Source organism: Rattus rattus, chromosome 1 (assembly GCF_011064425.1).
Source record: "Rattus rattus isolate New Zealand chromosome 1, Rrattus_CSIRO_v1, whole genome shotgun sequence".
In the NCBI taxonomy this organism is placed as follows: Eukaryota; Metazoa; Chordata; class Mammalia; order Rodentia; family Muridae; genus Rattus; species Rattus rattus.
In genome coordinates, this window is record NC_046154.1 from 199987688 (window position 1) to 200013768 (window position 26081).

Genomic DNA, 26081 nt, shown 5'->3' on the forward strand with positions numbered 1-26081 from the left:
TGGTGGGATGTGGCTGTGGTGGATGTGGCTGTGGTGGGATATGGCTCAGTGGTGGGTGTGGCTGTGGTGGGATGTGGCTGTGGTGGATGTGGCTGTGGTGGGATGTGGCTGCGGTGGGATGTGGCTGTGCTGGGGCAATCATTCCTGATTTAAACACAGTCGCAGCAGACCATCTCTAACTAGAGATACAAAAGCACACAGGTTTTTTACATTAAAATTGAGAAATTTATTTTTCATGAAATAGTAGGCAGAATTTTTCATGAAACAGAAGAATTAAAGTACAGAAATATACATCTTAAGACAATTGAAATGATAGTAGGATCTGAATGACAATTACACAGTGTGACCAAAGGAAAAATGAATAGTTTAAACAATGAATTCACTTTAAAGTTTTTGCTCAATAATTCACCTGAAATTAAACATACCAGGAAAACAGATTTGGGCACCTCGTCAAATGAAATAATGCCACTTCATCCTTGTAGAGGAACTGACCCTAGTAAAACCGTGGTTCGGTTCCTATCACAAAGCCCTGTGTCTCCTCCATTCACAACTGTGTCAACTATCAGTCCTTTCAAAATTTTAAGGACGCCAATTCAAAAAATACTTTCTTTAGGCACCAAGCATAGATTTCTCCAGCCTCATGTGAAGAATTAGGGAGAGCACCCCAAAGCATTGGCTGGTCATGGCTTTCTTCTACAGCTCACTGAGGTCAATCTGTCTTGTTTACTTACAGCAGCCAAAAATTCATATATATATATGTATATGTATTTACAAACTGTACATATTTACACGACCTCATCAAATACTGAATTGTAGAAATAAGAATGCCATTCATAAAGGCATTCACTTCGTGCCCCAGTGTTATCTTCTTGTGCAAACTAGAACTTCCCAGACTCCCGAAGAAGCTAAAGACAGTCCACATTACGGAGGCCACCATCCATTGTCAAAGACCCAAACCTAAAACACAAAACGGGAAGAAAGATAATCTTAGCAGCAGATGCACTCACATGCTCTCTAGAATTCCCCTATGTCTTTGCGACTGAATGTAGAACCCTCATTCATGTTGGGATAGAACTCCATCAATGAGCTATACCCCAGTTCTTGACATCCCAACACTCTAGAGAATTACAGAATAGATTTCAGAAGAATGGTTCATCATCATCATCCTCTTCCTCCTCATCATCATCACGCACATAGCTAGAGGTCAGAGGACTACTTTGTGGAATCAGTTCTCTCCTTGTACCTTTAATGTTGGTTTTGGGGACTCAAGTCAGGTCACCAGGCTTGCACAGCAAGAGCCTTTATCTGCTGCACTGCCTTGCTGGTCAAGGAATAGTTATTTTTAAGAATTTAAACACCTGTGATTTGCTCTATTTCCTACTGAGAAGTGGTATCAAATGAAACAACATGTCGCCAAGCTTAAAAATAAAAACAAAAATCCTTCTTGGGGATGGAGAGATGGCACTGACTGAGCTTGCAGAGGACCAGAGTGGGTCACCAGCACCAACATGCTGCTCGTAAGCATCTGGATGTAACTCCATTCCAAGGAAACCAATCCCTCTTCTGATCTTGGCACCATGGTACTGTGCAGAGGCCAGAGGAGAATTGTGAGAGTTAGTTAGGCCTCTCTTCCCACCAGGTGGGCTGTCAGGCTTGTGGCAAGCACCATCTCCCTGACCTGGGAAAATTTTTAGGAGAAAACGGGAAGGAATGAAAAAAATATTTAAAGTAATTAAAAAGGTGTTGTAAGAATTGGAGTTTGTTTTGTTTTAGTGAAATAGTGAAAGACCTGTATGACAAGAACTTCAAGTCTTTGAAGAAAGAAATTGAAGAAGATCTTAGAAGATGGAAAGATCTCCCATGCTCTTGGATCAGTAGATTAATATTGTAAAAATGGCCATCTTACCAAAAGCAATCTACAGATTCAACACAATCCCCATCAAAATCCCAACTCAATACTTCACAGACATAGAAAGAACAATTCTCAACTTCATATGGAAAAACAAAAATCCCTGGATAGCCAAAACAACCCAGAACAATAAAGAACTTCTGGAGAAATCACCATCCCTGACCTCAAGCTGTGCCACAGAGTAATAGCAATAAAAACTGCATTGCGTTGCTATAGAAACGGACAGGTTGACCAATGGAATAGAATCGAAGACCTTGAAATAAACCCTCACACATACAGACACTTGATTTTTGACAAGAAGTCAAAAGCATACAATAGAAAAAAGAAAGCATCTTGGGTAGGAGAGATGGCTCAGTGGTTAAGAGCACTGGCTACTCTTCCAGAGGTCCTGAGTTCAAGTCCCAGCAACCACATGGTGACAACGGTTTCCAGAGGGAGGAAGCGGGGCTCCTGGACTAGCATGGTACTATTGGAGGATGGCCTCAGGCACCAAACCTCTGAGCACTGAGGGCCAGGCCCCTGCACTCACAGGGTGGGAGGACAATGTTCTCTCACTAGTCCTGGCTTTCACTGTGTCACACAACCTGAATGTTAGGATTCGAAGCCTGAAATAACCTAGAACTTAGCCCTTTATGTACTGACAAGCAGCCACAAGGTAAGAAGTCCACACCTGGCTCACTGGACAAGCTGCACTTACAGTGCAGGTGTACTAAGACACTGAATAAAATTATTTCGGCTCATGTGTGTAAGGAATATGTGAAACAGAGGTAAGTGCTGGGTCTGTATTGGGACCCCACCTTTACATTTCGTTATCTGGAAAAATGCTGCCATCTCAAACATTTCTGATTCAGAACATTTTGCTCATGTAACTGTGTATTTGTGCGGAGGGGTGGGGAACGGACCACAAAAACAAAAACTGTATTTGTGCAGCAGGAGGCTTCTGAGTGCACAGCAACCAAAACTTCAGTCAAAACAAAAGCAGAGGCCCTCTGGGGGCCAGCACTGCATGGCAGACTCTACTGTCTCCCTGCTTCTGCTGAGCACCAGCATCATGCCCCACGCCCACGAGTGCTGCCTACCAGGGGTGGCTCAGGTCTGAGGCGGTCACATCACGAGTTGCCCAGGTTTCCGCTCTTAGTTCAGTCATGGAGGACATTTTCTCCCTGCCATTGCTCAGCATGGAAGTATGAAATCAGTGTCTCACTGGACTGTGCTGTGCGCATTCCTTAGTACTTAGTGCTTTCCTCTTGTGTGGGTGCACGGTGTGCAGAGGGCTCTGTAGGCCGCTCAGTACCAGTTGGAGCACTGGTGTATTACAAGCAACTCGGAACCCTGGGACTGGAGAAATCATGTGAAGACAGTCTTCACACGGTCAAACAAGCAAGCTGTCTACTAAAAAGAAATGTCCAGCTATTTGTAGTAAAGCATGCCCTTCATTTCAACACTTAGGAGACAGAGGCAGGCAGGTCTCTGTGAGTTCCAGGAGAGCCAGAGCCACATAGTGAGACCCTGTCAAAAACAAACCAGTAACAACAAAAGCAATGCTGAAGGTTATCCCAAGTTCCCCAGTACACCAAGAGGGAAGCATACGGCGGACAGAGGCTTCCCTGGCCTTTCATGACCGCACCTTCTGAAGAGACTAAGGGCTGCAAACAGAGCCGGGACTGAGTCCGCTGCAGTAACATCCCCAGCCTGCGGCAGCACTCACCTTTCTAAAATATGATTGTTTTCGGCCAGCTCCTTGACCACGCCCTCCATCTCCTCCTTCAGCTTCTTCATACTAGATGTATAAGGCAAAGACAGACACACAACTTTGGTCAACATCTTAGAATTATGTTCACACAACCACATGGTGGCTCACAACCATCTGTAATGAGATCAGATGCCCTCTTCTGGTGTGTCTGAAGACAGCGACCGTGTACTTATATAGAATAAATAATTAAATCTTAAAAAAAAAATTCTGAAAGGTAAGAACAAGATTTCAGACCAAAAGGAGAGCGTGCGGCACTGTTTTAATTTCCCAGGAAGCCTCTTACCCGAGAGTCATCTCCACTAAGGTGTTAGAACTGGGGTAGATTGGGGCCATGGTGTGCTTGATTCCACTGGAAGCTGCAAGCATTTTCTGAGGCAGAGTTTCTTGTAACTACAACGTAAAGCAAATGTGTCACCAGACAAGGCATATACCACCAATCAAGAACCAATTTACTGCTTCTGGAAGGCCACGGATTGCCCAGCACCCACCTCACAGGAAACGTGGGAAACCCTGTGTTCTCTAGGTGGATGCTTAACCACTGACCTACAGCCCCAGACCAGCTTTAAAATCCTGTTTCAAACTGTTAATGGAAAACACTGAAATCAACACTCTTTAAAACAACTCTTCTTACAAACAATAAAAAGGTGAATTATCAGGTATTTTTAATTGTCCAGTGGGTGGTGGGCCAGTGAGACGGTACAGCAGTGTGGACACCTGCTGCCAAGCCTGCCGACCTGAGCGTCATCCTGGAGCTCACATGCCAGAGGAGATAACCAGCTTCCAAAAGCTGTCGCCTGGCATGCATGTGAACACACAAGTCCACAGATGCAGTGAGGGTCACTGCAGAGGAGCTGTACACGGGCACATGCCAGGGCCCGCGTGTCTAGCAGCCTCTTTTGGAAGCACACTGCAGCAGCCCCTCCCAGTGCAGTCAGTTCCTGTGCTCTGAGGGCTGTACCTCGTTAGTGTAGTCTTGATACTTGGACACCTCCTCTTCGATGTCAAAACACTGATTAGTAAGTGATAGCAGCTGTTTCCTAAGATGAAGCATCTTTCTGAAAACCAAGGAGAGTCATTAACAAAGAGCCTCCTGGGGACTCTCTCTGAAACACACAGCACTCCATTGCACCACGCACAGCTACGTACCGCATCCATTCTTCAGACTTGTCTTTAAATGCTTCGTACTTCCTGACACATTCATCGGTAAAGTGGGTCATTGCTTTTGTTGCATGGTAATACAATTTTTGTCTGCAAATTAGAAATAACCAGAGGATTAATGTAACCTCACTATTTCTACCTCCAATTAAAAACATTTCAGATATACAAAATTCATGGTTTTTATGATTATTGTGGATTTGGAGTATTCAGAGACCAGAGCTGGAGCTAAGGGCAGTTGTGCACCATGGGACGTGGGTACTGGGCACTGAACTGAGCTCCTGCTCAGAAGAGCAGCGTGCTTCTAACCACTGAGCCATCTCTCCAGCTCCAGATATTCATTGGCTGAGTTAGTTAAGATGGCTGTGCGGGCCTCACAGGACTCCTCTTGCTGCTTGCTGTAAGCACAGCTGAGGTGGCAAGAGCGAGTGAGCAGAACAGGGTCTTCCTCCTGTCTTACTGATCCAAGGGATCAAATGGGCAGACCTGGACAGTGCGCCCAGAGTAAACACCTCCGAGAGGCAGGGCTACATCGCACTGTTACTGCAATAAATCGCAAGCAGAAGCAAAGATATATAAAACAGAGCTGAGCACGGAGAACCTTGACTCAATGTGCACACTTACTTATCAAACTTGTGGATCTGTTCTTCATTATACGCTAGTCCTGAAAGTGGGAAAAGCATACTTGGTTAACGCAGAGCTGAGCACCACGCGTCATGTCTCTCCTCTGCGATCCCTGCTTTACGAAGCCGAAGAGTCTGAAGTGGCTGTGGCAGGCTAGGGACCCACTAGCCACAGACGGCCTGTTGATGCTTTAATTTGGTCAGTATAAAGTTATGATTTTAAAATAAAGGCTGCCAACTTTTGTCAGGATATTTGAATAAAGCTTGTAAAGCTTGTATCTCTAGTTTTTGTTTCTAAATTAATCCCAGCACTCAAGAGGCAGAGGCTGGTGGATTTCTGTTTAAGATTAGCCTGGTGTACAGAGCAAGTTCCAGGACAACCAGAGCTACACAAAGAAACCCTGTCTCAAAAAACCAAAACCAACCAAGAAACTAACAAAGCTAGAAAGGCAGCCTGGCGAGGCAGCGGTGACAAGGCTGCTGACTTCAGTGTCCCTGGGCCCACCAGGGAGCAGTTCCCATGTGCCACCTGCCTGGCCGCCAGAAGACCTAGGTTTGTGACCTCACCTTTAGACAGGAAAAGGTTGGTTTGACAATAACCTAGCACATTCAACCAAGCGTGGCCACACACAAAAGCACAGCCATGTCCCTGCTTCCTACTAACTAGGCCAGGGCGCAGGTGAGCAAATAGCGAGTGTTACTTACTGCGCTCTGCTTTGTCCTTTTTAAACTGATAGTAAATCTCTGTGATGCAATTCAACAGGACTTGTAGCTTTTCTACACTGTTTAAGGAAGAAAAACCCCAGTGAATTACTGGAATCAATGCAACCAAGAACAACAGATAGGCGCAGATTACCCACGGGTTGAGACCTACTTCCTGTCTCTCGGATGAGTGCCTTCCTGATGTGCCCAGGTGTCAGCCAGCGATCCCCCTGGGGACAGCCTGCTGTTGATGTCCTGAAGACTGCTCTCTATTGTTCCCTGAGAGCTGGAAAGCTAAACACAACAATGATTAGGTCAGAACAATGGATTGGATCCAACTGTCCAATCAGAGACAACTACCCCAGGCTTGGTCAGATGGTCTCTGCTGGGCTCCATCGTGGACCTCTCCATGAGGCCATTCAGGCAGTTCGGGCACCGGGCACCATTCTGTGCTGCTACAGGACTGCATAAAACCTTTATTACCGCTTTCTGTTTGTTTGTCTGTGGTGGGGCTGGTGATGTGCTATTTTAAAATTAGAATTTCTATGCTAGGTATTAACTCAAGCAGATGAGCTCCATCTCCTGACCCTGTTTCTGACGTTTAAATCATTAGACCTAAAACTTTTTTCTAATGTTTTAAATATCACTTAAAGCGTGTAAAAGTTTCATGGGAAGCAACTTCTAACTGTGATACATTCTGGCGTTTTCTATCCTACTGAGAAATGCTGCCAGCTGCAAGGCACTAAACGCCAAACCTGTTACTCACCCATGACTCAGCCTTTGGAAAAGCACAGTAGCAGATCTAAAGCTACCGAGAGAACAACTAGAGATCAGCCCAACACAGGAGGAGAGGCGCAGGCTGCTGCCATTGAGTTCCCTGTATTTGTGTATTTCCCAGTACAAGCAGGGTAGAGGTCAGCTTGGGGGGATCACTCCTTGGGGGCATCACCATTTCTGAGAAACAAATGTGGCTAGAATCACCAAATGAACTAAACACTGGGCGGTCTTGGGGAGCTCCTTCTCCAGCCCTGGGATTACTAATGTGCACCACAGCACACTGGTTCTGGGAGACTGAACTCAGGTCCTACCAACCAATCTATCCAGCCCCTGAGCATCACTTCCTTAATTAAAAAGTCTTTTAATTACATTTTCTTTCTTTATGTGGATATGTGTGGGTGCAGACACTTTATGGAGTTGGCATTCTTTTGTCAGGAGGATTCTGGGAATCCTCTCAGGGTATTAGGCAAAAAATGCCTTTCTTTATCAAGCTGTCTTATGGGCCCTTTACATTTCAATTTAACGTCCATTTTATGGATTCCTTAAATGCTACAAAGAGCTAATAAAGGCCTCATGGTGACTGGAGAGATGGCTCAGTGGTTAAAGAGCATATATTGCTCTTCCAGAGGACCAGAGTTCAATTCCCACATCAGGTGCTTACAGCTGCCTGTAACTCCAGCTCCAGAGGGATTCAAGGCATGCACACCTGTGCACACAAATGCATAGCAACACACATATACACATAATTTAAAAATAATGTAAATCTTTTAAAAGGCCCTTATGTAGCCAATCTGGAGTCTTTGGGTAAACAGAGGCAGCCCAGGAATAAAAATCAGATTTCAGGGTACAAAACTGTGGGCGCTTCTGCTCTAACGAGTAAATCCATTCAGACATCTCCTATTTTATGCTCAGCAAACTCTGTTCTTACTGCTAACTGTTAATTGTTTTTAGTTATAGAAACAATTCACTGCTGAGAATTCCAAATCCTTTTCTTTATTACGACAGCTCGTACTTGAGGATTTGCAGTTATTTCTAAGCAAGTGTAAGCACCTACCCTTGCCTGATGCTAAGGAACCACGCTCTGAACATCCACAACAGCACTAAGGTGAAAGACGAAGCCATAAAAAATGCCAAAAATGTGGGTGGGAGGTAGGAGCAAAAAGATGCACATGTGTGTTGAAAATACAGAATGTATCTGGAAATAGTACAAAACTGTATGCCGAAATGGGGTGTGTGTGTGTGTAACTAAGAATATGTAGTAAGATATAATTATGTACGTTATAGATAGCTAAATAGATGCATATATACATATATAATAAAGTAGGCTATAATCATAGAATCACATATATAGTCTCTTAGAAAGGGAGCAGGCGACTCTTCTCCAGGGAGCTCTAGAGACACCACTCAGGTTCCCACTGGCTGTCAGCAGCGGAGGAGCAGATCACGGCCTGTAGCGGCCACGGCCCCAGTACTCACTCTCAGCAGCTTGGTGTGTATGTCTGAAATCTCACCCAGCTCTGCGGCGTCCAGGCTGACCTTCATCAACTTCTCATATCTGCCAGGAAACACAGCACCAAGAGACGGGTGAGTGCGGCAAATGAGGCTTTTACCTGCCTTTATGAAGGGAATATTATTATCATGATCTTTTAACAAGAATGTACTCAAGGTCTATATGCTAAGAGACTCTAAGAGGTCTTTGCTGCCTTCCTGAAGAAGAATTTCCTACACTGCCCCCTCCACCTGTGGGCTGTTGTAGGTGGCTGCAGGTGTGGTCTGATGAAGTCACACATGTGTCACTCCTCACAGCCTAGGCCAGGCTGCCCCTGTCCTACGCTCCACTCTGCATATTGCACCCACGGCACGGTCATTAGTAGTAGTGACCTTAGTTATGGGATGGAGAGCCACAGAGCAGGAGGGTGTGGACAGCACACTGTGGCACTGTCTCAACTCCTACCAGGAGGCTGGGGATGTGTGCGCTGAGATCAGCACAGCTGGACGTCCATTACACATGGGTGGATTAGGATAAAATACAGAGGGCAAGGTCATTTCAAATCACCCCACTGCCAGGAGGATGGTGAAATACAGACTTCAGAATGCATGTACATCATTATAAATGTAAATGTCAGTTAGACATATTGACTACATTTACTATGTTTCCCTGCAGAATAAACAGTGTATTCTGAAAGGCCATTTAAATTATCATTGTTACAAAATACATTCTTAGAGACAAGAAAATGGGAATAAACTAAAAGTCATTGTTAAAATTCTGTGACTTTTAAAACTTACTAACATGTGTGCATGCACGGGCTGGACTGTGTATGCCACAGCACGCATGGGAAGGTCAGAGTAAACTGTGGCAATGCTATCCTCCTTCTGACATACGTGGGCTCTGGAGCCAGCACTAGGGTCACCACGCTTGTGCAGTAAGCACCCTTACCGACTCACATATCCTACTGACCCCAAAAGACATTGTTCCTGAAATTCCAAAGACTACCAGAACACTGTTCCAGAAGCTACTTATGTCTGTCCTGTTCAGCTCTGTCTCCTGAGATGGACGAGGCAATCCCACCTCCACTGCCTCGTCGTGCAGGAAAGGTGGGAGATGCCAACTGGATGACAGACTAAGTCCTTATGAGAAACCTGCTATGCTCTCTTGGGAGATGAAGCAGCCACTAAGCCAGGGCTGCTCCATGAATGTGCTCTCAACGCTGTGCTCGATGTGTTAAAGGTGATTAGGACAGGACAGAAACTCGGCTGAGCATTTACAGAGTCCCGGCAGGGCGCTGCCCACTCACACTTTCACAGTCTTCTCAATGTTTCTGATGCAGAAATCCAGTGTGATCACAACTTCTGTCTTCTTGTGGACAGTCTCGTTGTAGTCATCTTTAACTAGTTCACTGGAAAACAACGAAGGCCTTTAGTCCAAGTGCTGCCTAAGGGCTGCCACCAATTATAATGAAATTCTATTTTTAAACACACTTCATAAATTTTAAATGGCAAACGAAATTTTTTAAGGTAATCATTCAAAGCATTATCTGCGCAGTCTCTACCCAGCGTGTTACCCTCTGCAGTGGTCTTAAGAAAAGAAAAGAAGTAGGACTCTTCCATATCTGGGGCATTTATACTTCACAGACCATCACTAGTAATTAGGTTATAGTTTAGAAACCCAAGGCATTAAAATTACAGTAAGGATCAACTCTGACAATGGTCATGTGACATTTATGTCATTAGGCAATTTTGCCACTTCTGTCAAATGGGATCTCTGAGAGAACGACACAGACACAGTGAACTCATAATGAAAAGGCTTCAACTACAATAGCAATCAGCAAACACAGCCCAAAGTCTGTGGTTTTTTTATGGTCATGGATTACTTTTAGAGAGATTAAAAATAAAAGACGGGGTTGGGGATTTAGCTCAGTGGTAGAGCGCTTGCCTAGGAAGCGCATGAGGCCCTGGGTTCGGTCCCAGCTCGAAAAAGAACCAAAAAAAAAAAAAAAGACAAAGAAGACATCACATGTGAGTAATGAATCCTAACACACCCAGGGATTCTTTAAAAGAAAACCTAATACAGTGGACTACATGAAAAGCTTTTTAAAACTTAAACTATAATAAATAAATAAATAAATAAATAAATAAATAAATAAATAAATAAATAAAACCCATTGAACCACTGAACAGTGACAGAAAAAGAGGAAAAGCAAATGCCATCTGTACTGGCATATTTAATTCTTCTAGCTGCACACCAAGCCTCAGTATTAAGCTACCCACGAGCACAGAGTTTTCTACAACAGCCTGTGACCACATGGAAGTTGTTATAAGCACAGGGCTGTGTGCTTAGTTTGACACAAGGCTAGACACAGGAAAGAAACCTAAGGTATTAGGAGCCAGCTGTAGTCCTAGCACCTGGGAGGTAGAGGCAAGAAGATCAAGAACTGGAGAGCAGTCTGGGCTACAGGGTAAGCCAGCAGCTCAAACTAGAGGCAGGGATAGGAACAATCCAAGGGTATGGACACATCTGTGTAAGAACGAATGGGTGAAAGCATATGGGGGCTGTCCCAAGCAACAGCAGTGAGCTGAGCCCAGGAGAGCATGCCCTGGGGCCTTTGGCATCAAGGTCACACTGTATGTGTGCAGGACGCACAATCGATAAATGATGTGCTTAGCCACGGCACAATGTGGGGGGTGGGGTGAGGGAGAGGGAGGTGCAAGAGAGGAGGGGAGAAAGGGGAAGGGGGAGAGGAAGAGGGAGAAGGGAGGATAGAGGTCAGGAGTCAACCACCAGCTTTCCTCCAGTACCACCTTTCTTCAGAAGGGTCTTTCTCTGAGACCTGGGTCTTGCAAATTAGGCTGGCCAGCGGGCCAGAAAGGCTGACTAGCTGGCCTGTCTCTGCCTTCTCAGGGTGGGGTTGTCAGTCTATGCCATTGTGCCCCCACTTCCTTTGTTAAAAACAAATGTATGGGTTCTGAGGATGGAACCCAAATCTTCACCCTTGCGAGCACTTTACCATCTAAGCTGTATCCCCAACTTAATACTTGTACTTCCTAAGGTAATTTTCAGGAGAATATTTCATTAGGTCAATCTTCTGTTTTCAAATAACTATATTAAATGATTAGCAAAGAGTTTTAGGCTGCTGGTCTGGGTGAGTATATACGTGTGGGTGTGCTTCCAGGTACGTGAAATGTCTCAACAGGCAAATCTATGCAGGGAGGGTATTAGTGCTGTGTCAGGGCTCAGGCGTGGGAGAGAAGCCACTGGGCACAGGACTTCTGAGGTGACGGAATGGCCTGACCTCAGTAGGGGTTGCCATCCCACGCTGTACATTTAAATGGGTGAATTACAGTTATGAACAGTAGCTCAGTAGTTCTGTTAAAAAGGAATGTGTGCAAGGGTAGATGTGGAGGAAGACTGAGGGACGAATCCCTAGAAAACTGACCAGCTTACATTATGTCATGAAAAAGTCTTCCAGGACTGCGTGCTCCACAGAGCTGTGCGGGTTTACAGTCCAGACAGCCTGTCCTGTATGTCTCTAGGTAACGGCAGGAAGTCAACCAAACAATGCTGTCTGTTGAAAAGTGAGAGGCAGGTTGAGCCAGTACTCGCCTGCCTGCAGCAGCAGAGGGATGTGGTGCCCGAGGCCCCTGGTTTAGGGAGTCAGGGGGAAGAGCGCTTACTGGACTAGGATTGGTTACTTACATCAGCCACCGCACCCCCTTCCGCATTAATTCTTGATAGAGCAGCAGGGTGCCAGCAGTTCTGCAGGCGTAGCACACAACCCCGGTCACTGCCTAGTGAGAGACAACGTTAGGATTTGCTGCCAACAGTGAACAAGGCGAGAGAAACTTAAACATCAGGAAAATAAACTACCAACGTCTGACAGCCAGACAGATGTAGCTGTAATAAACATTTCATTTATTAACATTATATAAACATGTTTCATTGGAGAGCATTTCCTCTTATCACGTTCAACAAAGGAAACTAGAATGTGAAACAGCTTGGAATGGGTAATACTTTAAGACACTGTTTCCTAAGTCACACACAGAGATGGAGCACATTGATTCCTGCGCCTGATAACTCACTGAAACACTAACCTTGGCCATGCTGGCGTCCCCATCCAGGTCATAGCGTGGATGTATTTTAGGTAGGGAAACTGAAATATGAAGCAGAAGACTTAGAATTAGAAATAAGAAAGCTTGGATAAATGATCATTCTTTATATGACAGGAGATTGTCTAAATAACACAAGGAAGTGTGAGGCAATTCTCCCGGTTCTCTCCTTAGCTTCAGAGAAGAGAAGAGAAGGCTAGGGAGATGCTGGGTGGCTGGGCAGAACACTTGACGTGCAGTTGTGAGGCCTGAGCTCGGCACCCGTGTGAAAAGCTGCAGGTGCAGCGGCTGTGTGTGTGTGTGTGTGTGTGTGTGTGTGTGTGTGTGTGTGTGTGTGAGTGTGTGTGTGTGTGTGTGTGTGTGTGTGTGTGTGATATCCTCACACAGATGGGGAGGAGACTCCTCTGGCCTTCTGCCATTCAGTATGCACCTACACACACACTACCCCATTTCCGCTTGAGACAATAATGCTCCTTCCCTAGCCAGTCATGAGTGTGCATGCGCACACAGGCCATAGCAGTGTAGAAGCCAGACACAGCTTTGTGCAGCTGGCTGTCTCCTTCCACCTTCACAGGGCTCTGGGACTGAACTCAGGCACCAGGCTTCCATGACAAGTGCCAGCCTCATTTTCTTATTAAATATATTTAGCACAATGGAACCCATACTGCCTTTCAGTCTAATACTGAAGTCTCAAATGAGTGCAAAACTCTGACTAAATGAACTTTAAATAAATTCAAAGATGTAGATCTACTTTTCTCTTAACTCTGAAGAACGGCAGAATGTCCTATACATGTGGTTAGAACAAATATTGGCTGAAAGTTATGTGATTTTGGGAGATAGCAAAACACTGAAAAAAGTTACAGTAAAACACAACAAACCATCACTTCACAAAACAAAATGTTGAACTGAAATAGAAGATTATGAGGCTTTTCAATTTTGTAATCTTTATAAACTAAACTTAGGAAATTTCAACATTTATAGAAAGCTTTACATTAAAATCAATGTCAGCTTTGTAGAAAGCATCAGTTTTACAATGACAGATGTTTGCTTTTAATGACCGTTTACAATGTGACAAAAAGATGGCTTACTTTTTTCATATCTCAGACCTATGGAATTGAGTTGTTCCCGGCTTGTGACAAAGATAGGATTTTCCTCTGTGGTTTTAGGGAAATGCTGGGCTAGTCTTCCAAGTTCTAGGACCAAGCGTCGTCCTTCGTAGATAAGTTCTTGATTTGAAGAAATAATCTTGGTTTGTTTATAGACCAGTTCATGGAACACAGCAGCTCTGTGAAGAAGGTTTAAGGGAGAATGATGGAATGCTGGGTAGAGTTAGACGTACGTAGTAAACTGAACGGGCACAGCGACCGCCCGCTCACCTGGGAGTGACTCTGAGGACAGTGCTGACAAACTGCCTTGTTAATAAGGACACCAAAATATGCTAGCCGGGTCCCATGTGACCCGGGCCCATCTCATGCTGAGGACCAAATGGCTTACATATACCAGAGCCAAGAGCAGGGCTCAGAACACAACTCCTAGACTGTTGTTAAACACACCATGAAATCAGAGTATTCTCACAATGAAGTGTTAGGAGAAGAGGTAATTCCCCTGGAAGAGATGCATAGAAGCAAAGAAAGGCAGCGATGAGATGTGGCTCTACCTCAAGCTGCTTTCTCATTGGCTCAGGCTTGGATGGCTAGTTTAAGCCCAGTGGAAATGCAGCATGTAGCAATGGCATCAGCTGACTCTTCGATAAAGACCCACAACGTGACAAAAATAATCTAGTGTTATGTTAGTATTGCTGGACTTACATTTTGTTTATCTCATATCGAATCTAATTATCAGACTACTATCTAATTATCAGGTTACTACTATCTACATATTCTATGTAAACTCTGCTTGTTCTCTTTTCTGTAGAGGTTTTGGTGCTCATGGTTGAAGTTGGGGCTCCTGAATGCTAAGAAGACACTCTCCACAGAGCTGGCTACACCTCAAACCCTTTTATGAATTTCAAAACAAAACAACACTTTTAAAAATTTATTTTTCTTGAACATGTATGGGTGTTTTGCCTACATGTATGTCTGATACACCGGCAGAGGCCAGATGCCATCAAATGCCCTAGATTAAGAGTTACAGACAATGGTGAGCTTCCATGTGAGAATCATACCTGGGTCCTCCTTAGTGCTCCAGCTGCCTGTCCATGAATTTATGACATGTAAAACTGTTATTTAAATTCTGTCAGACTAAGGCGCAAAGAATGAATCTGATGATTCCTTCCTTCCTTCCTTCCTTCCTTCCTTCCTTCCTTCCTTCCTTCCTTCCTTCCTTCCCTCCCTCCCTCCCTCCCTCCCTTTCTTGTTTGGGGGTTCTGCTTTCTGAACCAATATAATGCCCTGGCCAGCCTGGAACTCTCTGCAGACCCGGCTGGCTGTGAGCTTATGATGACCCTCCTGCCCCTATCTTCCAAGTACTAGGATTACCAACTGCATCATGCAGTTGTAAGAAATAATGCATGCAGATGCCTCTCCTCTCCTCCAGTTTCCCTCAGTGATAGCACCTTGCCACATAGTAAACTGTCACTGCAAATACATTAACTTTGATACAATCCTCTAACTCTTTCCCTAGTTTTACATGCAGGTGTACCTTTAGTCATATGCGGTTTTCTTCAAAGTTTTTTTTTTTTTTTTTAAGATTTATTTACTTATTATATATAAGCACACTGTAGCTGTCTTCAGACACACCAGAAGAGAACATCAGATCTCATTACGGATGGTTGTGAACCATCATGTGGTTGCTGGGATTTGAACTCAGGACCTCTGGAAGAGCAGTCAGTGCTCTTAACCACTGAGCCACCTCTCCAGCCCAGTCATATGCAGTCTTATTACATGAGAGCTAAGAAAATTCCATGGTATGTTTTCATTTATGCAAAACCAATTTTGAGTATTTCTTTACTACCCATAAAGTGTTTTATACTAACTATACAAGTAAGGCTAAACTAGATTTAGAACTCCACTATAAACCTTAGGCCATACCTTCAATTAAACGGCTCATTTTTTTTTTCCGGAGCTGGGGACCGAACCAGGGCCTTGTGCTTGCTAGGCAAGCGCTCTACCACTGAGCTAAATCCCCAACCCCAAATGGCTCATTTTTACCAATACATGCATGGCACTTGAAAGAAGTCATAGAAGCAGCTCTGTCAGACCTGCAGTTTCAGTACAAAGTAACTACCTATGCACTTAAGAAAATCAATCCTTTTTATTTCCAGTAAGGATCAGAACTTTATAAATACTTAAACTTAGTTTTACTAACGAGACACGTGTGCTATTTGTGAAGGTAAGGCATTTTTTCTATTTGTTTTCCCGGTTCAGATGTTTATTACATTATGCAAGCATAGATTATTACATTACACAATCATGGACAGGACCAGAACGCAGAGCCACTTACGTGTTATAGCTATGAATATAGATCTTAAGCGCTGTCATGTGCTGTAGCGAGAAAACATGGATTACCATTCGGTGCAGTACATCACTAGTCTCTGCAAAGAACTGGTCAAAGCCCCAGCACTTCTCCTGATCAGCTTCAAGTATGTTTGCAAGAACTGGGGTAAGCAGTGCCTGAAGACCCCTAAAACAGTATTTTAAAACATTATTTGAAGAGAGAACGTCAAAGTTACATCTACAAAGAAAACACAATCAAAGGACTTGTGGGACGGTGTGAGTTGACTGCTTGGTCACCATGGAGTGGCATTATCTGAGAGGACTAGAGAGCGTTGCTTTGTGTCTTCCTCTCCCTGTCTCACCTCTGGGGCTGTGAGTAAGCCCCCAACACTAAACGCATTCCTTACAAGTGTTGCCTTGGTCATGGTGTCTCTTCACAGCAATAAAACACTGACTAACACAAATTGTTATTATTTTTATAGGCTGCATATCCTTTATCTAAAATGTTTGGAACCAGAAATGTTTGAACTTTACATTTTTTCAAAGATTTTGGGGTATTTGTACATATGAGATTGTCAGGGGATTGATTGGATCCAGGTCCAAATACATAATTTGTTTCACATACTCATAATTCACATGGCTTGGCGGATTTCCCAGTCTTCTTAGTGAGTCCACACTCTGGCTGCACATGTGCAGATGTGTGGGATTTCCCTTCTCTGATGCCAACTTCCAGAAGGCTGGCTGGCACACGGACGGAGGATGACTAACTTGGTCTTTTCTTTCTCACGTCACTACAATCTGACAAGCAGTTTTCACTGCTCACTTGACTTAAAGGTCTGCTCTCTAACATAACACACTTCTTTTGGCAAATCTAGTTACATGAGTTTACTTCAGAAACATTTTCCAAAAAAGTAAAAAAAAAAAAAAAAAAAAAAAAAAAAAAAAGGTAGTATTACCATTACTTTTTTTTTTTTCCTTGGGGAAGGGGCGGAGGGGATTGAGAGAGGATCTCATTCTGTACTTTAGGCTATCCTGAAACCCATTAGGTAGCCCAGGCTGGCCTTAAACCCATGGTGATCTTCCTGCCTCTGCCTCCCAAATGCTGGGGTTATAGGCATGAACTACCACTTGGCTTTTTAGTTTGTTTTTTGAGTCAGGGTCTCTATGCAGCCCTGCCTATCCTAGAACTGTATACCCCAGGCTAGCCTTGAACTAGTGGTGCTCCTGCTTCTGCTTCCTGAGTGCTGAGATCATAGGTATGTTACCGCCATGCCCAGCTACTTTTAATTTCATATTAATTAATCCTTTCTTTGTGATAACCTGATAATATAATTCCTAAGAGTTCTGGTTTCCAGCTCACAGAGATCCTCCTGCTTCTGCCTCCCATGGGGTTAAAAGTCTGAGCCACTGGGAGGGGCCTAGAAATGCTTATTTTGTATTCTTTGAATAAAACTTTTTTTTTAAGTAAGGAGAATATTAAACTTGGTAATGCTTATTTTTTTATAAGTCAAATTTTTAAAAGTTTACTCCTAGTTATACCGCTATTTGTGGTCCCTCGGTATATTGGGAAGAATTTGAAAACACTGGGAAGGATCTGAAGAACGCGTGCCCCATGTCCTCAGGATATTATGCCTAAAGCTCAGAACGTTTACATCACACCAAATGCAAATTATCACACGGTTTGACTTAATCAAGAGAACTAAACTAGAAAGCCAGCAGTGGTGGCCAATGCCTGTCACCCCAGCATGTGGGGGGCAGAGGCAGGAGAATTATCAGTCTGGGTTACATACTGAGTTCAAGGCTAGCCTGGGCTACACAGCAAGACTATGGCTCAAAAAACAAAACTGACAGAAATAACTAACAAAGCCAGCCCTGGAAATACACTTAAATATTTGCACATGTTTATGATTTTTAAGATACAAAAAGTTTTAAGTACAAGGTGCCAAAGGTCACGAGTTAGGTACACTTACTGAGAAAGACTACAAGAAAGAGGCATGTCTCCACTCCAGTCAATTGGTCCGTTTTCTGCTTTCTGTACTCCAGATATTGCACCAGAAGGCTTCCCAGTGATTATTTTATACCTTAGGAGGAACAACAGCAGAATAAGGTAAGGCAGGGCTTTACTAACAGACCGCAAGCTTCCCTCACTTGCACCTGCAACCTACTAGAGCCCTTTGTGACCAATGGCCAGCATCCATGAGACAATCAGCACTCTGACGGACTGAGGTAGGACAAGTGTGTGAATACTATCTATGCCAGTTAATTTTCATTTGGGAGCACACTGTGCCTGATGTTCACAACAAAATTATTTTCCCATTGGAAAAAATGGGGCAAACATTAAAAAAGTTATGTCACTGAGTCTGTCCAGACTATAAAAAGCACTTGTAAGGTTCCTGCAAAATGAGCCATCAAATCAACTTTTTTTAAAGAAGTGGGAGACACAACTATACACAGCACAGTATCAGAAAAATCCTCCACACAGCCAAAAAGTACACACGCATGTAGGAAAGATGCTCTACAACGACTGTCCAACCTGGTGAGTGTGATGCACAACAGGTGAGCAGAAGCCAGGCTGGCCGGGATCAGGCCTCCAGGTCTCAGACCGTGTCCTGCTGTGAGAGTACCTGTACCTGCAGGAACGCATGTGGTGCCAGTAGACAGTATCTGACACCTTCCAAGGCCACTGCTGGTGTCTAATCATTTTTAGTTTATCAGCTAAACAAACGTGCTCTGAGCAAATCAGTGTGCTTTTTAAACCAGAGCCAACCAGTAACCCAACTGACGCAGACTGCTGCTTCCTACATGGAGGCAGCTGTCGTTTCTGCCTCAAGAAATGTTTTAAAATAAAGAAATTATTGTGCTTGTCCTTGCTGGATCCAGCTACAGAGGGAAAAAAGGAGATGTGGGGTTAACGCACAGACAGAAGTGAGGAGAATTAATGACAGCATTGCTGTGCTGGGTAAATTCTTCAGAAGTGTAATCTCTATAGGCTTTTCATGTAAGCCTTAATCGTGTGCTAATGTGATGCTCACTGTGAGCTCACCTGCTGACAACACAGTTGTGATGGGAGTGGGGTGCACCACTCTCCAGGACGGTCAAACAGGTGTGTTGAGAACGACACCACACCACGCACACCTACTATCAATCCTCGCACAGAGGTGAGCGTCTGCGCAAATAAAGATACCCAGTAACGTATGCACAGAGCGATCAGAGTCATCAGGTGGCTTGTGAGTCATGTTTCCTTTCTTACAAGCAACACACGCTCTCATCCATTTTTAGAGCAGTGTAAGTTGTCATTGCTTTAATGAGGAAACAAAGGGGGGCTTGGCCTTTGCTAAGGAGGAGACCTAATAAAAAGGGCACAGTTGTCAAGCAGGCGCAGGCTGGCACTGCACTATCTTAGTGCAATTAGAGCTGTCCTCTCTTCTCCACAAGACACAGTGCGTCTCACTAGCATGCATACAAATGCTCAAGCTTGAGGAAAAGCCAATGCACCATCTCAACTTGTTTTATCTGCTTCCTCGAATAATAAATATTAAAGGAAAAATACGTTTCTTCATCAGTTTTCTGAGGTGAGAAAAGGCTCAGTGCTATAATTGTGATTACTTTAAATCACATGCACTGGGGAGGCTGGGTATGGTGGGTGTGCGTCAGTTTCTTTTAAAATAAAATGAAGCACAGTGTGTTGGCTGGTTTTGGTCACCTCAACACAAACCGAGACATATCTGGGAGGAGGAAATCTTAGTAGAGAAAATGCCTCCCCAAAAGATGAGTACAGGAAAATCTGTAAGGCATTTTTTTTTTTTTTTTGAAGCTGGGGACCGAACCCAGGGCCTTGCGCTTCCTAGGCAAGCGCTCTACCACTGAGCTAAATCCCCAACCCCTGTAAGGCATTTTCTTAATTAACAGTTAATAAGAAGGGGCCTAGCCCACGGGGTGGTCCTGAATGGATAAGAAAGCAGGCCAAGTAAGCCAGGGAAGCAGCACCTTCCATGGCCTCTAAATTGGCTCCTGCCTCCGGGTTCCTGCCCTGCCTTCCCTGGATGGTGGAGAAGCTGGAAGGTGAAATTAACCCTTTCTTCCCCAAGCTGCCCCCTAAGACACACAGTATTCAGACGAATCACACTTCCCTCCACAAGCCTATCTTTTCCTTGATTTTTGTTTGTTTGTTTGTTTGTTTACTATGAATGCTATGGGTCTGGAGAGATGGCTCAGCGGTTAAGAACACTGCCTCATCTCACACAAGACTTGGATTCTGCTCCCATCACCAACACAACAGTTCACAAGCATCTGTAACTTCAGTTTCAGGCAATCTTTTGGCTTCTTCAGACACCAGGTACACAGACATACATGCAGGAAAACACCTACACACATAAATTATACACACAAAATAAAATTTTAAAATGCATACTATATTACACTACTGAAATGCTTCATCTCTGGATGGAACCTGCAATTGGGGGAAAAAAAAATCACATCCAAAATGCCATTTTTAAAACGGTCAGTTCTATTCAGTGGAAGGGAAGAACTGAATGTCTTTGGTCCTATTCTCTACAGAGCTATACTGTTATTTTTTTGTGTGTTTCAGGTGCCTGGGGAAAACATGGCAAGCACAACAAGTGGAATGAGGAGGTGATCTGTGCTGAAGTAGAACTAGAAGATGGGCGTGTGTAATGAAGAACCCATGACTGGATACATTGTAGTCATTCATGTAGACATTGAAACATGACTTAGAAATCTGTGCCAACATTCTTAGAAGACTGCCTTCTTAGTAAACTACAGGTAGCATAAAGTATCAGAAAAAGTCAATTTTCATCAGTTTCGTTTCCTCAAACATCCGGAGAAACAAGATAGAGTATGCATTAGAAACAAGATAGAGTATGCATTAGAAATCACCGACTTCAGAGCTGCTTACATTACTTCTTTGTTCCTCCGAGGCCCCTCGAAGGGTCTAAAGGGCAGCGACCCCGTGGCTGCGTGGTAGAATGTGACTCCGACACTCCACAGATCAACGGTGGCCCCGTACTTCTTCTGATGGTCCTTCCTTAGCACTGCCCTCTCATACATGTCCGGGTGCTGAGCAGGAAAGCCAAGGTAAGATTCGACAACGCCCGAGTCCTATTATGTTTTCCTAACAATTTTACTTTTCCCTTCTCAAAAGACTAATTTGGGGTGGGGAGATGGTTCAGTGGGTAAAGGGGCTGCCTGTAAGCAAGTCTGGTAACCCCTGAGTTCAATTTCTGGGACCTGCATGGTGGAAGGAGAACAGTGACTGCCACAAGCTGCCCTGACTCCTACAGGGCACCACAGGACGTGCATCCCCCCGTACATACACATAATGAGAATGTAAGCTCGTGACCTCTAGACACACCCCACCCTTTGCAGCAACGATCCAACTTGCTGCATCCCATCAAAGCACAGTCCCCTCCTCACTGAACTGAGCCCAAACAGGGGCCTTTCCTGGCCAGATGCTTCTCAAGTCTTCGGGTGCCTCTTCTTCTAATACAGAGAGAGCCACTGCACTGGGGCTGAGGAAGGAGATGGCTCAGTGCTTATGACCCATGCTAAACTCCCAGCACCTGCATGGCTGTTCACAAATGTCTAAAATTCAAGTTCCAGGGGCTCTGACACTTTCACAGACATGCAGGCAGGCAAACATTAATGTACATAAAATAAAAATAAATAAAACAAATCCACTGATTTAGTATATGACTGTAAAACAATCAAGAATTTTTGCTGCTGGCTTTTTTCTAGATCTGTCTTGAGACAGGGTTTCATCATTTAGCCCTGGCTGACCCAGAATGCTCTATGTAGCCCTAGCTAGCCTTCAGCTGGTACCCATTCCTTATTACGCACCATATCCATCAGAGCAGAAAACAGAACCTTGGTCATAAAGATCGTGTAGTACTTTATAGGCTGTGGCCAACAGCTCCACGTATAATAACCTATTTGGTTATTAAAGTAAATCACAGTAGTGTGCAACTTACCAAATACTCTTCTGTGCCATACAGAGACACGAACTGCTCATCGTCCTCTAACTCTCTAGCAGCACCAAAGTCTGTGAGTTTGTACACAGACTGTCCGTCTTCTCCTATGACGCGCATGATGTTCCCTGGCTTGATATCACGGTGCACTATGCCGTTCTCTCGGAGATGATTCATTCCGCCCACTTCAGCAATAAACACAAAACAAAGGAAATCTTAATGTAGGCCTCAACTTGTATGTGCATCTCAAACTCATGGACAGGATACATTCATAGTCACTCAAACTTAGGTTTTTGTATAAGTTGGCTTGAAGTCCTTTTATTCTAAGAAACAGATCCCCCCTCTGTACAAACACCCACACTCACACTCCCCAGGCACAAGTGTGTAACAATCTTATGTTTCAACCACTAGGCGTTTTAGCGAGAATTACAGCCCACAAAAGTGTGCTGTCTTTAATAACTATTGGGCAAACGGAACTCCTGAGGCCAGGAGCTCCTGGACTACTTCTGGTGGCGGAGAAAGATCCCACAGACGCCCATCTTACACTGCAGTTTTATACTTTGTTGTTGTTGTTTTTGAAACAACAGCCCTGGACCTCACTCTGTAGACCAGGCTGACCTTGAACTCAGAGATGCACCTGCCTCTGCCTCTCGAGTGCTGAGATTAAAGCTGAGTGCCACGGTGCCCCGCTCTTGTTTTACACTTACTTTACTTTGGGAAAAAAGTCACAAGGAACAAATTGGCTTCAACATAGAAAACAGTAAATGAGGAGTAACAAAAGGGATGCACAGTGTGATCCATGGAGAGGTGTTTCCTAGATAGTCCTAGGCAGTCCATATCCTTCCCTCAAGGGCAAAGGCACTGACTGCCACTGCTGCGGTTAAGTTGTGGGGCTGACGTGCAGGGCACCAGCTGAGATCACAGGCACCAGCCACTTCGCCTCCTCAAACATTTGACTCATTTCTTTCCAACGAAGTATTATTTCACTTGCCTTTTAAAAATAGCAGGTTTACTAAAACACACACACATCTTGCCATTCATTTTAAGAAGTGTACCATTTAATAATTTTTAATTGAGTTGTATAACTGTCACTATTAATAGCATAGCATAACCCTGTTCTCACACTCCAAATAAAATCTGTTTCCACCTAGTCTAGCTGTGCAGCCACTAGTGGGCGCTGTCAGACTCCACAGTCACTTGCCTCCCTACTGACTGCACTGCGAATGGTGTGTGCAATACTGATTTTTTTGTCTCCTGCTTCTTTCACTTTCTATCCTTTTAGGATTCACTCTCATTTTAGCATGTGCCAAGATTTCATCTTTTACTTTTCAATTAAGGAACTTTTTTTTTTTGTATGTATGTATGTGTGGTGAGTTCTTGCCAACTTGACACAAATTAGAGTCAAGTTTCAGGAAGAGGGAGCCTCAGTTAGTACAGGCCTCCATCAGACTGACCTTTAGCTTCCATCAGACTGACCTTTAGCCATATCTGTGGTATCTTGATTACTGAGCGATGTGGAAGGGCCTAGTCCACTGTGGCAATGCCGCCTGGAGCCGTAGGAGAAGTAACTGAAAACCAGCCAGAGAGAGGGATCAAGAGTGTTCCTCTAGGGGTTGGGGATTTAGCTCAGTGGTAGAGCGCTTGCCTAGGAAGCGCAAGGCCCTGGGTTCAGTCCCCAGCTGGGGGGGGGGGAGAGTGTTCCTCTAATCTGTCTTGGTTCCTGCTGGGGATTCCCTCAATGAGGCCAGTGATCAGGAAACTTAAGCCAAGCCTACCCTCCCCCTGCCCAGTGCTCTTGGTCATGGTGTTTAACAGAGCAACAAAACCAAACTAGAATTCTGTGTCTACCTTCCGAGTGCTGGAGATATGGGCTTGCCTACTCCACGTGGTGCACCTCTTCCATGAGTCATGTCCCATTATGTGGACATAGAATACCTTAATCCATTTGTCAGCTGATATTTGGGCTGTCCTGATCTTATTTTATTCTTTAGGCTATTCTGAATAGCCAGTGGACACAGATAGGTAAAATTTCATGTGGATGTGTTTTTAATGTTTTGGGGAATACCTGTCAGATTCGCCGCAGCACAGTATTTTATATTTAGTCTTCTTCTGAACTGTTGAGTGGTTTTCTAAAGGGCTGTATCATTGTGCACCCTCCAGCGTCGCATGGAGCCACTTCCCCACCCCTGCCTACACTCACTCTTGTTGCTTTGACCTGCCCATCTTCATGTAGGAAGTGGCTTTTCGTAGAACTGCCTCAGCAACTAACGACGACAACGAGCACTGTGTCACACACTTGTCAAGCATCTGTCACTTTTTTGACGAATGTCTGGTCAAATCCTTTGGCAAATTCTACGGCCGTCTTCCGGACAGGGCATCTGATCACGTGTAATCTGTAAACACTTTCTGCTCTACGGGCTCTCTCCTCAGTTATCATCTCAAGTAAGTGGTGGTTTTAAATTTTTCATTTATTTTATGTGTATTTTGCTCACATAAATATCTGTATACTAAATGCCTAGTGCCTGTGGAGGCCAGAAAAGACCACGGCGTCCCAGAACTGACGTGCGATGGCTGTGAGCTGCCCTGTGGGTGCTGGGATTCAGAGGGGACTTTCACTGCTTAGCCCTGTCTCAGCCCTGAAGTAAGTTTTCAATGCTGATAAAATCCAATTTATGTAAGTTTTCTTTTAGGCACTTGTGCTTTTAGTGTCGTTTCTAATAAAACATTGAAAAAAAGCTTTTTGTTTTGAATGTAGGAAACTATTTTCTCATTCTGTATCTTTAAATAATGTGTGTATGAAACCATATAAGCAAACATACATAGAAAACCATATAAACATACCCACATCTCGTAAAACAATTAAAAACTCTGATTCTGGCAGTCCATAGGCATTGGATGGCTCCTCTAACACAGTGTACAAACTCCCACAGGGACAGAACTCCATGATAAGTACTTTATGTCTTGTTGTTGTCTGGAAAAAAAAAGGGCACTAATTGAGAATCGACAGGAAACCCGACAGACCAAAGCTGACTCAAGTGCAGGGCATGCTACGATGACAAGTCACTGTGAACCTTTCACTGGGACTGGGAAATGCTATGCTTTTGTAATAATGGCTTCCAGACTTCTATTAAATAGAGCTGAGGGGCTGAAGGGGCTCAGCAGTTACGCGCATTGGCTGCTCTTCCAGAGGACTTGGGCTCAGGTGCCAGCACCACACAGGGTGGCTCGCACAACTCCAGCTCTAGGGGCTCCGTCACTCTTGTTCTCCCCAGGCACTAGAACGCACATGAGCACACACACAGATAAAACATAAATCTTCATATACAGACAGGCCATATCCCTTAGAAACCAGAGTTGTCTGTGTGGCAGGAGAGCCAGTGAAGACTAGCTAAATCTCAACCACAAGATCATGGCTTATTATTTTTGTTCAAATCATTTAGGCTTTCTGCAAAGCAACCCACTTAGGACAAATCTCCTTCTTACAATAATTACTTTTACTTCCAGAAATGGAGTCCTAGTCTTAAAAAGCAATGAGTGAACTGGAGGGGGCTCGGTGTTAGGAGCATGGCCTGCTCTTCCAGAAGGTCGCAGTTGAGTCTGCATCCCTGTGTCAGGCAGCTCCCAACTGCCTACAATGTCCACTGCAGAGGACCCAGTGGCCTCTTCCGGCTGGCTGGCAAGGACACCTGCACCAGTAACACACACACACACACGTGTACACATGACTCAAAATAATCCCAAACCTGCACCAGTAACACACAGTAAAAACCAATGTGAGGAAAATAAGAGATCAAACTAGATGGCAGAACAGTTGAGAGGCTTGTTCACGTCCATCTCAGCTAATCAAAATGCTTCACAATATAAGAGCTTTATAAGGAAGAAGGACTCTCATCAAACTACATAATATAGAGTGGTTATATGATACATACCAATTTCAGAACCTGCAATTTTTAATATAAAAATCTAGTTTCAACTTTTGACTTTTGGTCCTTAAAAAAAGGTTTAACCCAGCCCCCAAAAATTATATAATGTATTTTATTTTCTTTGTTCAGTAGTCATAAAAGAGAAATAATATAAAACAAAGAAAAATCTGCTTTGTATAATGCATGATGATGACCGGAACACTGGGAAATACATATC

The 26081-nt window shown here is 44.2% G+C and overlaps 1 protein-coding gene across 1 annotated transcript in view; it reads right to left on the reverse strand.

Moving 5' to 3' along the window:
• Positions 1–202: 202 nt before the first annotated feature.
• The window catches only part of Tbk1 (TANK binding kinase 1), a 35422-nt gene continuing 9543 nt past the window's right edge, over positions 203–26081 (reverse strand). The window contains exons 4-21 of the mRNA XM_032913138.1: positions 24783–24912; positions 21945–22126; positions 20873–21033; positions 17928–18038; positions 15965–16144; positions 13612–13808; positions 12509–12567; positions 12114–12205; positions 9715–9816; positions 8396–8474; positions 6315–6436; positions 6146–6222; positions 5442–5481; positions 4809–4910; positions 4621–4717; positions 3946–4052; positions 3618–3689; positions 203–957 (exon numbers count right to left, since the gene is read on the reverse strand). Of these exons, the coding sequence (XP_032769029.1) occupies positions 906–957; positions 3618–3689; positions 3946–4052; positions 4621–4717; positions 4809–4910; positions 5442–5481; positions 6146–6222; positions 6315–6436; positions 8396–8474; positions 9715–9816; positions 12114–12205; positions 12509–12567; positions 13612–13808; positions 15965–16144; positions 17928–18038; positions 20873–21033; positions 21945–22126; positions 24783–24912 (1962 nt within the window). The 3' untranslated portion in view covers positions 203–905. The remainder of the gene's footprint in view (positions 958–3617; positions 3690–3945; positions 4053–4620; positions 4718–4808; positions 4911–5441; positions 5482–6145; positions 6223–6314; positions 6437–8395; positions 8475–9714; positions 9817–12113; positions 12206–12508; positions 12568–13611; positions 13809–15964; positions 16145–17927; positions 18039–20872; positions 21034–21944; positions 22127–24782; positions 24913–26081) is intronic.